The sequence below is a fragment of the Scomber scombrus genome, chromosome 11 (assembly GCF_963691925.1).
Source record: "Scomber scombrus chromosome 11, fScoSco1.1, whole genome shotgun sequence".
NCBI lineage: Eukaryota > Metazoa > Chordata > Actinopteri > Scombriformes > Scombridae > Scomber > Scomber scombrus.
This window is the reverse complement of record NC_084980.1, coordinates 3,488,757-3,507,298: the sequence shown is the minus strand read 5'-3', so window position 1 is coordinate 3,507,298 and position 18,542 is coordinate 3,488,757. Positions and strand designations below refer to the sequence as shown.

Here is an 18,542-nt window from a genome sequence, read left to right as displayed (position 1 = left end):
TCATCATCATCATCATCATCATCATCATCATCAGTTAGCATTTTCTCCCCGCCCATACCCTCAAGTACCAGACCTTCCCCTCCTACTCCTTTAGGGAGATACAGCTTCCAAATGTCCACAGATCATTCACGAAAAACTTTCATTTTTTAAATGGACCACTTCTGTTAAATCATCTTGTGCCTCCAGCTCCAGCTAACCCAATGCTACTTAGCCATAGCCAAAGCTACAATGAATGTTCTGCCAAGGGTCCTTAAAGAGGATTACTTAAATGTGCAGCTGGTAGTGGCTTCTATCTGAAGAGCTGTAAGGAAAAGCTTTGGCAAATTTTAATATTAGTTGTACCAACAACAAAAAGGTATGATTTGAGACTCAGACTGAAAACTCTCCTGTCTTCCTGTGTTCCGGAGGCTAACCTGACCCCATGGCTACTATTGGATCTGTTACTACATTTGTAATGCATTCCAGTTGTACTCGGAAGTCGGAATTTCCAAGTTCTCGGTCAGAAATTTCAACTGGAATGCCCCCTGAAGTCAGATTTCCGACTCGGAAAGATGGCTCCAAGATGGCTGCCCCCGCGAATCGACAGTGTGAAAGTTGTAGTAATAAACTGTTTATTAGCATTTCTGTCTTATTTGTGTTTCGTTAAATCAGTCGTACACACAGCACTGTCCAACTTCTATCTGTGGACATGTTTCTACGCTGTTTGTATGTGCAAAATACAACGCAATGTGTCAACTGGTGTTGCATTCAATGGCTAACGTGGCTAAAATTAGTTTTCTGACTTCTGAATTGGAATGATTCAACCTCTGGCTGCATCGTGTAAACTGGATTTCTGTCAAAAATCTGCTCCCATTTCCCAGAAAATGAACCTTATTAATGCTATCATGCAACAGTAGTCATGGTCCAATCTTAAATTGCCATCGCTGCAGTAAACTGGATCAGCTTATTACCTGCAGCAGTGTGTTCCAATTACTTTGCATTTTATAATGGCGGTTTACAGTTTGAGTTTTATATGACATGAACAAAGCAGGGGCCAAAATCTGTATGGTGAACTATGCAGATGGTTCAAACAAGTGTCATGTACAACTAAGAAGGCTTCTATCTCCAAATTAGAGCAATAGGGTCAATTGCAAAGCACCAATCAAAAGGTGGAGCATCAATAACGTCAGATCAGACCAGATTTAATCACTTGGATGTTAAACCAACTCTGTCTCTCACACACACACACACACACACACACACACACACACACACACACACACACACACACACACACACACACACACACACACACACACACACACACACACACACACACACACAATGTGGGCAGTTGTGGAAAAGAGTTTCTCTTGCTGATCTGAGTCTCCTGCTGACCTCACTTTCTGATACTGCCCCCACTGGTCATGTCCTTAATTGCATCTTGCAGATATATAGCGATGACCTCTGAGCACAAGCACAACAAACACTCCAGGGAACACAGTACACGCGATTCGGGGTAGACATGATGCACAGTAGCAGCTTCCCCACTACTAACGTTATTTTAGTGTCTGGTTATACATTCCATCCAATCAGAATCCAGAACTTTCAATGGATATGTTGTTTTGAACACAGCTGATGTGTTATTGGTAATAAAAGTTGGACAACCTTTTTTCTCTCCCATACCAAACCTGTGGATTAAAGATGAATTCAAAACAGTTACCTCGGCAGTGTGCTGCTGCTGAAGGTCATCATATTGTCACGGTTGCCTAGGGGACTGGATGGACTTATCACCTCCACCTCGGCACTGGCTCTCTTCAGATTGCTCAGAGATTGCTCTCGGTAAGAGGAGCTTCGTGTGAGGATCGGCTCGGGGTTGGGGGATAAGGTGTGGGATGAGGTCCTTGTGATGATGGGCTCTGGTTGGCTGGGAGCCAGGTTGTGGTGGCCTATGAGAGGACAGCATGGAGAGGTCAAATTGCTGAAGTCAAGTCAAAAAAACTGGGGGATGATTTTGGTCATTAAAAAAAAGAAAAATCACATAATTAAACTAAAAATGTTAAGAGTGCTCGTTTGTGGAAACAACAAAGGGTCCATGTCACATTCATTGCTTATATTCAGTGTGTGGGTTTCATTCTCTATACAGATATGGTGTATTCAGTTTCAAGTGAACTAATCCTAATCCTCTAATCTTACATATCATAATCAGTTTACTGGTTGTATGCAGCACTACTCATCCAGTGAAAACAATTTTGTTATGTGAGCATTGTCAAGTCTGACAAAATAACCCTGAAGATGTCATTAGAGTCCATTCCACTTTAGGTATGGAGACTACAAATTAAAACAAAAATCTGGGTGTTGGTTTAAATAGTCCCTATAAATGCTTCTATAACAAATATGCCTTTCATTATAACTCACTGTGCTGATATCAAGTGCCTGATGTAATTGTTCCTGGTACTCACCTACACCTGCATCATTAACAGTCTCACATCTGGTCTGGGTGCCATATCAAAAACTGGCGAACCTAATTTTGGTGTAATTTAGTTTAATTTAACTGAGGCGGTACATCAACACAAACCAGATCTGGCAAGCAACATAGTCTTCCACTATCACAAATGTTAGCACGTTACAATTAGCAATGTTACAGTTTACAATTATGTGGCAGCTTCATCAGTGTGAGTTAGTCATATCAAGTGATATCTGACACATTTACAGTCTTTTTAGCATCAAATTCCCTCTTTGTGTTTCCCTGTTGAGCTGTGGTGGAAGTATAGTAACAAAAAGAGGAACTTTGCCACTAAAAACTCTGTAACATAGAAGATGAAGATTTGACTCATTTGGACGACTGAAGCTTCATATTAGCTTCAGATCAACTTTTAAATACATGTTTACACAGGAGGAGGACTGTGGATTTAGTCCTCCATCACTTCCATTGTAAGTACATTATGAAGGGATCTTCTACTGGTCAGTATGAACAGGAGGAATGATTACAGCAAGAAAAACAGGTTTCAGTGTTCATTTTAGGACCTGACTGTTGTTTTGAAACACACTTAAAATGTTGTGAATCAATTTTTAAGTCAGAATGAGTGATCTAAAAACTCTATTATAATTCTAATGAGGTGGTCAAAGAGCAGTCATGTTATGCCTCGGTCTCTTTTTTCAGATTTATATAAGCAACAACAGGCATTTCACCTTGCTCAAAGTCATTGCACAGTGTCAATGCAGAAGCACGAGCACCACATTAAAGTACAAATGTTTTTTTTTTTTTACTGGTTATATCTTAACAAGCTTATGCATGCAGCATTTCAGCATGATGAAAATGCATTCTAGCAGCTGACACATCGAGTGATGTGATCTGTGATTCAAACACCTGGCAGCCATGACTTTACCTTGGTGGCTGTTGCTGATTGCTGACTGGCTGACATTGGGGAGAGAAGACAGGGGGGGTTCTCTCAGTGTAGGGGGAGGCGGTCGACTTCTGGACCGATCTTCACTGGGCTGGAAATTCCCCACCGCATACACACCCTGCACACAAACACACACACATACACACACACATACACAGTGAGCCATAGAGGAGCATGAGCCAAAGACATAAGTACAGAACTGAGTTTGGCAGATACTCAAGCCAACATCAAAGCTTTTTTACTACAGAATTATTCAAAACTGGATTTGTTTCACTGCAAGAAGAGCTTATGCAACAAGATAATTATTACCAACAGTACAGAGCAAATCATTAAGGACAAACACTTTCCTGGTTGTCAGCAAAATCAGGTAACTATGACCTAGTTTGAACTGACAGTTCTGTATCAGAATAACAGATGAGGTCTGGGCCAGGTAGTTTATACCTTAAAGGATAAAGCACATTTAGTATTTTATTTTTCAAAAATCATGACAGATTTGTGGCTCTGGCATTTTGTGGGCTGAATTCTCCACTGAGACTCAAATGATCCCACAAGGCAAAACAACAAACTGGTGAACAAGTGAAGGCCATTTGCAAAACAAGAGCTTACATCTTGCAAAAATGCGTCATTCAAGTAGCGTGCGCTTTGTTGTTTTTGGCTCCAAAAACAGATGCTCTATAGTTCTCTACACATGCATACAGGCAATGATTCTCTCCTACAGCCAGCTGTGTTATTTACCCCCCCCCCATAATTATTGTCCCCCTGTTGATTCTGAGCAGTAAGATGTGGAAAAGGGGCCAACAGACACGGTAGCTTTCTCTAACATTGCTTTTTATTGTTTCAACCTAAACTCAAGAACATGTTCCCAAATACCAATGATATAAAGCTGTACTCAAAGAGAGAATATGTTATTTTTGAGAGAAGAAATAACACCTCTTGAAAATAAAAAGTTAAATCCATAAATAATACAACTCCCCTTGGCTACATTCAACACACTAATGGGTTTTGCAGCTACAGCCAACTTTCACATTTTTGGCGTCAAACACCCACTATCAGGCTGTCCCTCGCTCACTCGCAACCCAAACGCATCTTCATGGCAAATAAGAGGAAGCCACAAAACCACTCCATGATGGAAAAAAGGAGCTAAGTTAAATAGGATTCCTCCACACATGGGACAGCCTGATAATCAGGCTGATAATTGTGGCAACCAAAGCCACAATTTGCAAATAAATGTTCCTGACCTGTTAGGTTTATTATTAAAGGGAGTTCTCAGTTTTTCTGCTTAAATGTAATGTCTCACAATATTTGCAGTAATGGTGTTGTTGTGTGCTTGGATGCATTTTCATATACTGGACACAACCTTTCTAATTGTTAAAGTCAACATGTGGTAACAATGAAAAAACACATTTTACTGTACTAAGCATTGCTGGAGCTTAATAAACCTATCAATATCCATGGACAAGAGTTTCATTGTTTTGTGATATCATTTGAGGGATATTAGAATATTAAAAAAATTGAGCCCCTCCCTCCAGATTCACGTACGCAAACTAAATTTGGCACACATATGTATCATCTAACGACGCACAAAAAAGTCTCTTGGACCCATATCGTCACGAGGCAAAATGGCTCAATAGCGCCCCCTAGAAAATTTAAAAAATGGAGTCCCTCGACTCAGATTGACATAGATAAATGAAATTCGGTACACATATGTATCGAGTAAAAACACACAAAAAAGTCTCTTGGACCCATACTCTGACTCCAACAGGAAGTCGGCCATTTTGAAAAATATGTGCGATTTTGGAGATATTTGTTGCCATTTGGCTTAGAAGATGCATCGCGTCAAGGCTCGCTCATTAGTGGCGGGGGAGCTTGGGCCCGGTCATCGCTGCAGAGTTGGACTCTTTCCTCCAAATACACTGTGACCTCTGTCCTCCTGGTCCGTTTTAAGAGACAGTTCACCTAAATTACTACAAAAAGCTGATCAATTACCTATTACCAATGGAAATTGCTGTGTAATTTTCATTAACAATAACACATTTAATTTATACCATGTTTTTCATTCATAGTGAGCTTACTGAGTCAGTTCACTGATTCTCTACTTGTGCTTCTGTTACTCTATGCTTTAGGTCTCTCACAATAACTACTTTTATTGGACGATATATTGTCTCAGAAATAATCGCGATAAACGATGTTATTGTCATTTGAAGATCATTTTATACCACTGATATAATGATAATATAATAGCATAATAATACAAGGGGGGGGATTGGAGAGTGGGATAATGATGCTGATAATTATCTTATTGTATGATAATGTAATTATTGTGACAGGTCTATTTGCCATTATTCCATAAATGCCTCTTGGTGCCACAGTGGTCACTGTTAGGCAAAAGCTGCTTTAGGTAAAGTTTTGGGGTACTTGTACATATATTTTGCTGATAACACAAATACTCATTTGCTTAGATGCAATTAAGTTTAATTATGTTTTAGTTGTAATGAAGTATTTTGGGATATTACTTCTACTTAATTAAAGAAAAAAATCCTCCTTGCATTACTGTCAGTTCGAGTCTACAGCCATACTAGCAGTTCTTTAAGGCTTTACATGAATAAAATGAACACCTACATCAGAGGGATTCCTCCTCTGCGCATCATGAATGTCTGTATAGAATAATGCCATCGCAATCCATTAAATAGTCGTCGAGACTGTATTGACAAGTCAGTAGTCATTAGTCAATATACAGTCTGGACCACAGTGGTGCACTGACCAACAGAAAGGCCGACATCGCCATCCCTAGAGCCATGCTTCTGCCATGACTAAAAAATATATAATTGGCAATTTACACTGTTTCTGTTTTTATGATGTCAAGTAGTCAGCAGATGTCCTGCCAAATGAGCCAGTGTAGTGCTGATGCACTGCAGTACAGGAACAAGTGGAGGCAGCCAAACTGCCTCAGATTATTTCTTTTGATTTTATTCTCTGCTCTGATGATGGATAATGCAATGCTAAACAAAGCACTTTAAAATCACTGAATGAAGCCTGTACTGTGCAGAATGATTGCCTATAAAACAACATAATGCAGAAACACATAAAGGGAGATTCAAAATCTTGCAGCTTAATTTATTCACAGATACTTTGCCTACATCTATTTACACTCTCTATTTGCATTCAAATTACAAGACTTCCACCAGTACAATGTCCTTAATTCAAAATGCATTAACATAACTGGTGATTCTATAGCATCTGATGTAGAATTGATATTCTGGACTATAACCTTACAAATCTTACAGGGCTGTGCTGGTGTGTATGTGTGTGCCTCAGCGTGTATGCGTGTGTGTGTGTGTGTGTGTGTATGAAATAGCTTTAGTTCAGCTCATGTGTGCGTGTGGGTGTGTCTATGTGAGTGTGTGTGGGCCGGGGGGTGATGGTGTGTGGGAGGTATTAAATATACTGTGTGAGTATCCACCAGTTTCATCTATGTTTCACTTCTGTTTCCTTTCAGCCCATAAAACTACACTGGACCACATGTACTACAGTAACAATAGAGCATATTACATTTATATAATATGACCGGAATTAGTTATCTCTAGTTTAATTATTATTTTAAAAATGCAACCTAGCACAAAAATATAAAATGGTATATTTTACACACGTCGTCCTGCTGCCAGATTTACTCATTAGAGAACCAAATGTGGATAAATCCACTGCTGAAAATAGTCCCTAATAAATGCACTCCAAAACTACAGTAACCAGCTGTAATAGGGGATAACTGGGCGCCTTTAAAAAAATTAAACTACATATTTGTGAACCATTTGTAAAAGAATAGTTTAGTGCTGTGAGCATCAGACAGCGCCAGACTTATTCTTTAATATTCACATTTCCTTCTGTTGTAAGCGGCCATGATATAAGACAGATAAGGCATTTTGAAGTGTACTAGAGTTTCAAGATTTTCTAAAAAGAGACAGCTGATCCTAATCTCTGCGTCCTCCAATCACAGCTGAGCAAGAGCTTGGACAACTTTAACCAACCTTCCTGACATCGTAACATCCTAAATGCTGCAACAGATTAAATACTGAAGACAATTCCAATGTGATTCTTCTATGTCAGCATGCTCTTCTTTAACAATGAAATGTGAACAGTGACATTTAAGGAGACGATGCTGTAAACCTCAGTGCCAGCTCAACAAATGACTCATTTGACAAATGACTGAGAGGTAACACAAAAATTACCAAAGCAAAGCAACAGGGACTAAAATGAATCATATTAAAGGGTTTCCACCACCCTATTCTGGTTTTCCAACTTAGGACAGAACCAGAGAAAATCTTTCATTATATAACACTGCTCTAAAGCTACCTTTTAAATTATTTCATATTTCATTTCTTTTTTTTTTTTTTTCAGGTACCTGATTGCACTTTATAATAATTATAGCACCATACAATGCTACTTTATTTTTTAAATCTTGGTTTAAACTTAGCTGATCCTACCTCTAAGTGGTCATTAGACAGATACTATTAGTTTTGATATTCAAGATGAGCTTTTGCATTAATTAGGCAAAAACTTAGGTTCAATGCTCATTTATAACAGTATTCCTAATATCATTTATTTCCTTGTTTTCATTTATTTGTAAGGGACCATGTACATTATAAATCAACTCAAACTCTTCAGTTTATTGGGAGATTGAACACAAGTAAACAATGTCATGTAATGTAGAAGAGTTCAAGTCATTTGTCCAGAATGTTTAAAGTTGTCAGTGGTGTAATGACTGGTTCTCCAGCCTTTCTCCAATATGTAACACAATAAGACATGTGGGGGAAGATCAAAGCCTGCATTAACATCTTGGCTGCATCTGTAGAGAGAGCATTGTACATTTTCCTGAGGTTTTCTTCCTCTGTTTAATCTATGAATGGGCATCTCCCTTGACTGTTGGAGAACAGAGTGGTTTTTGCAATGAAGTCAGCAGGTGATGGAAACAATGTAGCTATGTTGACCCATCTGTCAATTAGTACGTTCTCAAAGTTTTTATTCTGCTGGTAAAGTGTGTGTTCAGAGATAACTAGAATTATTTTTCTGCCAGCTCAAGCTACACAAAGAAGTTTAGGAAAGTTTGACATTTTTTTTAACAGCCCTTGCTCAAAACACTTGACTTGCATTACCAGATAAACAGCGATGGCTGCTCCCAGTAGCCATCCACAGTAGACATCCACAGGGTGGTTTCTGAACTGGATGATCCTGGTTAACCCGGCCAGGATGGCCAGCATGACGAAAGAAAACACCAGGAGAGGCTTTAGCAGCTTAGCCGAGTCTGTCAGCACCGTGTTGAAGTACATCTGAAATACACAGATTTATTTAAATACAAAAAAACACATAAACCCACACCTGTGACATATTCTGCTCATGTTATATTCATTCACAGTTCATTTGAATCTGCAATTCCTAATGTGTTAGTGTGTGTGTGTGTGTGTGTGTGTGTGTGTGTGTGTGTGTGTGTGTGTGTGTGTGTGTGTGTGTGTGTGTGTGTGTGTGTGTGTGTGTGTGTGTGTGAACTTACTGAGATGTAGACAGCAGCAAAGGCAGCCAGAGTTGCATGTTGGGAGGGGAAAGACTTCCTATAAAAGAAAGAAAAAGAGAAAGAGTGTTCTTAATGCTAATTATCATGTTCAGACAGCTAAGGACAATGCTGAATATTCATTTACAACAGGGGAGTGACTTTCAAAGAAACTTGGAGGTGTATGTGTTTGTGTGTGTGTGCGCGTGTGTGTGTGTGGCAGCACTAGCAGGTGTTTAATAAATGCAGTGCATGAGTGCATGAAGGATAACAGAGAAGGCAATGAAGGTTTGGAGCTTTCATTTGTGTAAGAAATAGGTTCAAGTAATACAATAACATGTAGGTTGATATGGGCTTTTGAAAACTGATGCTGATACCAATATGTTTGTATTGATGCTACTGCTCATGTAGAATTGAAGCTTCTGATTCATGGAAGAGCCGTGTTTATACCTGTGGGATGTGGGGATGTCTGTCATGTGTGATTGTGTGTCTGGGTGCTTCTGTGTATTCATGCACTGAAGACCAGGTATTGAAATCGATAGTGAAAAATGGACAACTCTTTTCCAAACCTCTTTAGCACTTCCACACAACCTATAACAGACATGTTCCAGCCTTACATTGCTGTTATTACAGTAATGAATCAACTTTTCACCTGCAGCTTTTTCTATCAAATGACTTTTCACTCTAAAATAGTAACTTACAGTTCTGCTGTGTGGGGAAAATAACTTTCAAATGAAGCAGAATGCAAAATATATGCAGATGATGTAACGAGCGGCTTAATCAGAGCAGTATAGGACTAAATGTAGAATGACTGATTGGAGCAGAAGAACACTTTAACATTGCAACTAAATGTCTCAAAAAACACTTCATCAAACTACTGAAATAGGCTTGAATGTGATGGATGTTCACTGCATGCATTAATTACCTCCTTAATCAGACATAAATATGGTAAATCAGACATTTTGCACCTCAAATGTATAATGTACTTTTAACAGGAACTGTTCTTATACTGAACATGTCAACACATAATCACATATGCACAATAATGTCACTATTGCTAACTGCACACACAGAGAGAAAAGCAACAGTGTGTCTAATCTATTTACAAATATGCATAAAGAAAGCTTTCCATAATAATCCTGTTTACATTATATATTTAGATTATGCAGACAGAAAAAAAGTAATGGAGTAATCGTGTTAATAAAAAAAGATTTTGGATGGAGCTCGCTCAGGAGAGCACATCCTCAGGACGCCTGCTATACTCCAGATGATTTCACTGTGCAAACTAAGAATGTGTGTGGAACAGCTCACGGTCTGTGTGGAGAAGCACAGAACATCCTGTACCATTTTAACTAAAGCCAGCTGCTGTGTCACAAGGTTGAATTCAGGCTTCCACACAGTATAGGGCGTACATAATTGTGCACTGCTTTGGTAAAGCCTCGCAATTTTTAGTGAGTTCTATACAGTACGTGCATCTTCCATTTCTTTGTTATGATGGATCATTTAGTGGGTGCAAATTCAAGTAACAATGCGTGAGAAAATTGGATGGTAATCCCTGAGATCTGCATACACAAACCGAGCTGTGGTATAGGGATGCAACTGATCCAACATTTTCAGTCCCAATCTAATACCTGGGCTGATATACTGAGTACCAATCCCATACCGGTGTTTAATTAATGAGCTGTATGCGTCATTGTGTTGATTAGACTGTGGATTTCCAACCTTTTGTAAAACAAAACATAACAAATGAATACATAGATATATACTGAACAAACTGTTATTTATTAAGCTAATGGTGTCCAATATCAGATTGGATCACTGTCACCAATACCTGATCCAGCTCTTCGAGTCAGTATCGGACCGATATCCAATATTGGTATTGGTGCATGTGGTATTCCATCATTTGATCAAGTGACCAACACAAATGACACTACACATGAGTACAGAACCCCTGTGTGGGTTTGCACCAGTATAACAATAGAGCTCACTCTGTTCTGTGGTGCTACACGGTTGTGATTTTTTTTTACATAAATGAACTGTGGACTGTGAAGCTCTCTTGTTCTAGCAGAGAGGCTTGGTTAGTGGCCAATGTAAGATTATATACAGTTTGTTAATATTATTTATATAGTACTTAACCAGGGTTAGAAAGTGCTTCACAGTTCACAAAAATGTTAATAAATGTTGCAAACGTAAGAAAAAACGTTCATAGTATCAATAAAATTCCTTTGAGAATAAACACGTTTTCAGATAAGATTTTGGATAAACAAAATATTCTGTCACAATGTTTTGTCATAAGCATTTACTAAACTACTTGCTGGATTATCAAGATATTTAGAAATATATATCTTGCACCATGAGTAGCCCAAGATGTGATACATTCAGTATATCTCAGCACATGTGTTCAGAGGGATACTGAATGTTACTGTTACTGTATGCAACAATAAGAGACTACCATACACTGCTAAACTATTTCTTAAAAGGTAACAGCTACAAGGCCACCTGAGCTCCTAAGCTTTAGGCTAAAATATCATAAGCATATGTCTAATCTATTATTGATGAGCGGAAGATCAGAGGGAAAGCGGTGCATTAATAAACCTAATTGAGGCAGTAGGCATGTTTTAGAGTTTCAAAGTTGTAATTCAGTACAGAAGACAGGCAACAACTGAGTTATCACTGCTTTGCAAATATAAAAGAGTGCTACAGTGCAGTTTGCGCGGTGCCTAGACTGGGGCTCAGGAGGTAGAGTGGTTCGATTCCCGGCTCCTCCGTTCTATATGCCGATGTGTCCTCGGGCAAGGCGCTTAACCCCAAATTGCTCCCGTTGCTATGCCAACGGTGTGTGAATGTGTATGAATGGTTAGTTAGCATGTTGGAACCCTGTGTTATCATGGTCTTTGATACTGTACCACTTAGTTTGTGTGTGCTCCTGACTGTTGTAGCAACAGCTGTGGGAGTCATTGGAGTCACTTGAGACCAGGTGTAAATGACAGTCATTGGACTTAATACACTAGATTGCTTTTCTTGTGTTTGGACGTGTGGTCTTTCGAGGGGACCAGCTTCTGTCTTAAGATAGAACCGGTGGATTGAAAGACAACGGACACTCCTTTGAAGAGGATGTACACACATACTTAGGATAAGGAGGACAGATGGTTTGAAAGAGGAGTGAAGGAGGTTATTTATGTCTGAAGTAGAGAAACCCTTTCCTCAGCAGAAGAGGACTACAATACCACATATCCCACAAACACAGACTACTGGACACCAATCTCAAACACCTTAAACGCGTCCAATCATCATCTTAAGCTTTCTCAACGACCACCAAATCAAAGTCAAGGTTGCCTCCACCGCCTCAACCCCCTTTCATCCCCCAATTAAGCAGGAGTTCCCTCAGGGTGCAGTTTTGAGCCATCTTCTCTTTGAAAGCATGGTACATCATCCTCTACAGTTATCAAAGTCTACCTGTCCTACATCCGACCACTCTTTGAATACTCTGTCCCCGCCTCTGTCCCTCTCTGTCCCTGGATCACCATTTCTCACAACCGGCTACAACGCCTGCAAACAATGCAGAACAAAGCACTTAAAATGGTACACAGGCATCAGGAATCATTACATACATGCCATAACAGGCATCCAAACCGGAAGACAAAGACATCAAGCGATAGCAATGAAATACATGAGGACAGCGACAAAAAAAACCTCCCATAACCGAGTAACTGAACCTGAATACACAGAGCACTATTACAGTACTGCCCACACCACACCACATACACACAAGCTCTTTTTTTTTTTTGGGCCTCGTCCAACCTCCGGCTCCTTCCATCTTTCCTTCCGCCAGCGAAGACCAAATAAGACATAATTCCTCCTACTATGGATAGAAAAGAGCATAAGCCCTGAGCTATCCCTCCAGGCGAATGATCTTCTAGAACTGAATAAACCCTCTTCCTCTTCAAGTATGTACTACCAAGTTCAGCTGACCTCGATTCAACCCTCCTTGGATAACCATGACCTGGATAGCTGAGAATTTCCACAGACAAGTTTAGCAGCTACAACATGCACGTGCAGAGGAAGGGGATGGAAGCTGTGAGTAAATAAGCTGCTGATCCCTGAAGATGATGATGGAGAGAGCGGTGAAAAGCTTTAGTCTCCAGAGTTGAAGTGGCATTTAATAGTGAGAGCAGAATCCAGCTTGCAGTGTAGCTGGCGGCAGTAGAGGGATGCATGCATCATCTGCATAACTTCTCAACACAAGCATAATCAGTGACGACAGCAAACAACGGTTACAATTAATAGTATATATACTGTATATGAATATAGAATATACTGTACGCTATGCAGGAGTGGATCTACCAGTGTGGAGAAAAAAAAAACAAATGACACGCCACAACTGCTGCCACCCCATTTTTGGACAATCTAATTCCAAAATATATATATGAAAAGTTGTAGCTGGTTGGAAATTTACAAGAGCGAAACTCAGATGTCCGAGTGCAAGTGAATGCAATAAAGAGATGAAGACACCTGCCGCTAGCTGTCCCTGTGGCGGGCAGCAGCTCCGTTTTCTCCCAGGCAGCTTTCTTTCTTTGCAGCCTTTCCTGCTCCCAACCACACACAACATTTGGGGATTTTTCGAAGCAAATATTGATAAATGTAACTGTTTGCAATTAAATCAGCATTTATACATAAATTAGCCACCCTTTAGTCTCCATGCATGCCACCCTTTTGTTACTCCAGAGACATGATTACTGGCCACCCCTGATGCTGTGCTGTAAAAGCAGCTCCACTGGATTGCTATTATTTGCACCTGCTGAAAAACATTCCTGATAAAATATCTGGGTTTCTGGAGCAGCTGGCATACACACACACAGACACACACACACACACACACACACACACACACACACACACACACACGCACACGCACACGCACACGCACACACACACACTTTGGGAGCCATTTGGTTTTTGATTTTACACATCAAAGTCTGTTTACAGGTGTTGGGTAGCACTACTGTATATGTAAAAACTTGTCACTTGAATCAGTGTCAGCTGGGTCTGAAGACTACAACTCTGAGAATGAAAAAATGTTGGGGTATGGAGTTAGAAAGAAGTGAGGTTATCAGACCTCTGTAGCCTGCTTTTCATCTCTGAATGAAGCTGAATTAGTATAATACACCTGAATCAGTGTGGCAGGTATTGGAGGAGAAAAGAATGTATGGTGTCTCTGGTTCTGCTGCATTGATTTCAATGCTTTTTTAACTGTCTAACAATTTTGTAGCGGTGCAATGTTAAATTGGTGGAATTGATTGAATAAACCTTGCGTCTCACAGTGTAACCCCGACGTGAGGCGCTTATTTATGCTTCGAGTCTATTTTCCTTAATTTTACCTTGGTAATTACAGTTATTGTATCTTTTGTTAATGACCATTATCATTGTATTTTATTCAATACATGACAAGGCTTAATACCTGCTGCAGCTGACTAACTGCGAGAAGGTATTTTAGTGACCTAAGAGACATCTGATCTTCTCACAGACTAAGGTGTTACTTTAAGTGCAAAATAAAAATGTAGGAGTCCTAAAATCCTAAAGTTATTTTTGGAAGTCTCTACTAACACATGTAGAACACATAACCTTTATATATTTATTTTGCTAATGGTAGAAAAGCCAAGTTGTGACCTTTGCTGTTGCCATTGAAACACTGGTTGTGCATTATCTACAGTGTTTAACTATTTAGCTCATGTTTCAGTGCTTGTCCTGAGGGCAGACTGGTAACCATAACAACAACTAGTCTCATATTGTGAGCTACAAGAAGATTACAGCCTGTGCTTGTGTATGTATGTGTGTGTTCTAAAACCAGACATTAAAAAAAGATTCCCATAAAAACACACTCGAAAGCTCCCACACACATCCTCGGACACACTCGCTAGCTCACTCGCACACTCTCCCACGCGCTGTAAAACAAAGCTTTTACCTCCCGGCGTTGATGAGACCGATGTCTTGTCCGGAGCAGATATCCTCCAGTATAAAAGCCTCATCACAGGTCGACATGTTAATGTGGGTTAAGTTGGGTTTGCACACATCCAGCCAGTAGGGGGTGTGCTGACCAGTGGACAGCTGGAGAATGTCAGTTATCAATGCCGTCACACACAGACCGAAGATGTGAACGCCTGTGAAAAACAATACCTCATCAGTAAAAACCTTACACAGAATCCTGACCATTTTTGACCCTCACGTTACTAGCCTGTTTTATTTGTATATGTTTCTGTGGTTCGTTCCAGTCACTGAAAGCATGCATATAACAATCCACTGTGGGCATGATGTATGTGTCTTCCCACCTATAAAGCGTACGGCCCTGCGAATGTAGGAGTTGAAATTACAGCCTGCGGCGTTGATGTTGGCTTCAGTCTGGGTGGCCGTTGACCTCCTGGATAAATAGCAGTACAGAATAGCTTCTCCTATAAGAATCTAGACACAGTGAAAGACAAAGAAAAGATGGATTCAAACTTATGTCTCATTGATAGGCTGAATGCTTCAAATACAACAAATGATCCCACTGTTATGACCTTCAACAGAATTAGGAATTAGTTTCTGGTATTGGTTAATTATTAGAATGAAAAATGGAATTAAATGGTGTTAGAGAGGGGGGGAGAGAAGTGAAATGGTTTAAATACAAGGATAACAGTGCACATTTTCAGACAGTCTCTCCTGGAAGGCATTCATAGTGTTGCACTTGGTCGTTCACATGAAAAATGACAGAAATAGTTGTGTTAAAAATGAAGAGAGAGCTAGTGAGAGAAGTTCAAACCCTGGCTCCTTTCTCACCTCTGTGCAGTTGGCCAATCACGGTACAAAGTGGGTGTGAATGTTGGATTTTCAGTTTCGGAAAGTGGCGAGAATTGTCAGAAACAGTCCCGCTAACCCAACATCAGAAAGGTGGATGGCGGATGGTGGGGGGGAGAGGGTTTCTGAGGTTATTCAACCATCTGACAAACAGTATACACCAGCCTTAAACAAAGCTAAAGCCGCCAGTATACTTGAAACAAAGTACTTGCTGCATTGTCAAGCAACATCTGAAACCCTCACACTTGTACCTTGTCAGAAATTAAGGAGACAATGTAAAACCATTTCTGAAACCAACAACCTGACAATCACGATCACTTAACACAATCACAAACACTTGGTCTTTTGACATTCCAAGTACAACCGAGTGCAACACCACGAATATCTTAGATAGACTGTCCGAAACTGTGCACCTTACCTCTTGTCTCGGCCCCTCTATGACAATACTATCGCCAAATCCTGCTCAGATGACACTGTGTACTATCCATTTTATTTCAAGCGCTACTCCGGTGTTCAAAACACTGAGATGACTTAGATGCACTTCTACAAGCAGGTTACAGATGTATTTCTTAAATAACCTGGTATATTAAGCACTATGCAAGGGGAACAGAGAACCAGATAGGTTTCTCCTGGTGGAACCCAGTTTCTTGGCCATATACATAACCTGGTTTCTAATTGGCTTTTTCATTGGTGGGTGTTTGTAGAGACGCCTTGTTGGTAATGGAAGTAGTCACCAGTGGACACATCATTCAACATTAGGTAATCTCGAATCAAGTTTGACAATCTTGTGTACTTCCACAAGCCAAGGTACAGTAATAACAACATTTTAAAGAAGTTGTCTCCATGCAAGAGGGATTAAGATTAGTATAGTTATTTGACATTACAATAAAGGGGACATCAAATTATACACAACTGTGAAAGTCAAGGATAACACAATGAAGTAAAAGACTTATTCTGCAAAAGTCACTTCAAAGTTTCAAGTCCTGGCACCATAGAACCTAAAAGAATAGATGCCTGGTATCAAACCTCAGCAACACAAGCTCCGGTCAGGTGGGCATGACTTCCCCAAACCCTACAAGGGCAGTCTTTGAAATAGTGCATTGAGTGTAGTTGTATAGCTTTATACTTCAAAGGTAACCATCTGATCTCTTAAAATTGATGTTTGCCAAATTGTGCTCTGGGGTTCAAACCCAATATAACCATGTCTGACATACGCTGAGATCTGTGGTTGTCTTTAAATACTTTTTGTGAACAGGGTGAGCAGTGAAAACAGAAGAACTGGCCAGCAGACTATTAATTCAGCTTTATGGCGCCTTTAAACTGAACTGAAAACAGAAACAAAGTCATTACTGAGAGCTTCACCAGGCAACTTCACTCAACAAATGGGATTTAGTATAGAAGAATTCTAGTCAACATGGTTACAATGGCCTGGCTTATTCACATTAAATGTTAGCGTAGCATGGAAACAGCTTAGTGCTTTCACTTCTCTCTTCGCTCTTCTCTCCCACTGCATTATGGACACATTTTAAAAACAGCAACGAGTAGGATACCACTTCTGGCTGTGGGAGGATGGCTTTCCCATAGACATATGATTTACTACACACTCTCACCGGCCACTTCATTAGGTACACCCTAATCTAATGCAATCCAATACAACAGCTCTGCCATGAATTCTACTTTTACAAAGCTTGTATTGACACTGTCAGAAACGTGATGATTCCACTTTATGTTTAGCATTGAGGTTGTAGTGGGTGGTGGTGTACCTGAGTGCTTTATATTGAAAAGTGTTTCTAATATTTTGCCCCCCTCATGTATGTTAATGGAGTGGACAAAATAGTAGGAACACCATCCAACATAATGCACTCCAGCACACTACCACCCACTACTTAACACTAGAGGAGGAACATTTTTACATGGTTCATTTATGGTAAAGGACCATCACAATAAGACCTAGGCATGAGTATGAATAAAATCTGTGTCACTTTCTACATTTATAATCACAGCCATGTCAATGAGCATGTTAGCCACAGAGGAAGACACAGGTTTACTCACAGTTGCGGTGGGAGCAGCGAAGGCCAGGCTGAAAAGCAGAGGCAGTGGACAGACTTCCTGTCTGGGTAGGATGTAGGGCAGAGATAGACTGCGGTCATTACAACTGTACCCAGAATGCACCGGCTGGAAAAAATCCGTCAGCTCCAAGAAGTAAAGACTGACAACAGAGGAGGCCAGGATAGGGAGCTACAAATAAAGAAACAACAATACAAATTAATTAGAAAATAGTTCAAAATATAATGTTCATATCAGACTGAGGGTGTTTGGTGTCAGCCAGAACATCGTGTTTTTATTATATCAGGGAGTGATGGAGAGTGTCATCAGGTATGGGATGACCGCATGGGTCGGCAATCTCTCCACACGGTCCAAATCTAAGTTGCAGCGCCTGGTACAGACTGCTATGAAGGTGATGGGGAGGACTGAAAAGCTCCCCCTTCAGTCCATCTATGAGCAGTCTGTACTCTATTGTCGGACCCGTCCCACATCCTTCAGACGCAATACGAGCTCTTGCCTTCTGGCAGAAGGTACAGAATCCCAAAATGCAAATTGAACCGTTTTAAATACTCTTTCGTACCCACCTCCATCAAAATGTTGAATAGATCTGTACGCTGAGGCCTGGGAAGTTTTGTTTTTTATTTGCTTTAATCTTTCATTGGATGTGTCATGAGTGTGTATGTAGTCTACGTATTTGTCTATTGTCTATAAGGGCTGCTACTACTATACACTACGCACTT

At 40.1% G+C, this 18,542-nt stretch overlaps 1 protein-coding gene across 1 annotated transcript in view; it reads right to left on the bottom strand.

Annotated features, from left to right (window-relative positions):
* Positions 1-18,542, bottom strand: part of LOC133990535 (phospholipid phosphatase-related protein type 4-like) — a 38,595-nt gene that overhangs the window by 6,569 nt on the left and 13,484 nt on the right. Inside the window, exons 2-8 of the mRNA XM_062428878.1 lie at positions 17,809-17,994; positions 15,252-15,381; positions 14,888-15,083; positions 8,929-8,986; positions 8,534-8,707; positions 3,369-3,504; positions 1,703-1,928 (exon numbers count right to left, since the gene is read on the bottom strand). Of these exons, the coding sequence (XP_062284862.1) occupies positions 1,703-1,928; positions 3,369-3,504; positions 8,534-8,707; positions 8,929-8,986; positions 14,888-15,083; positions 15,252-15,381; positions 17,809-17,994 (1,106 nt within the window). The remainder of the gene's footprint in view (positions 1-1,702; positions 1,929-3,368; positions 3,505-8,533; positions 8,708-8,928; positions 8,987-14,887; positions 15,084-15,251; positions 15,382-17,808; positions 17,995-18,542) is intronic.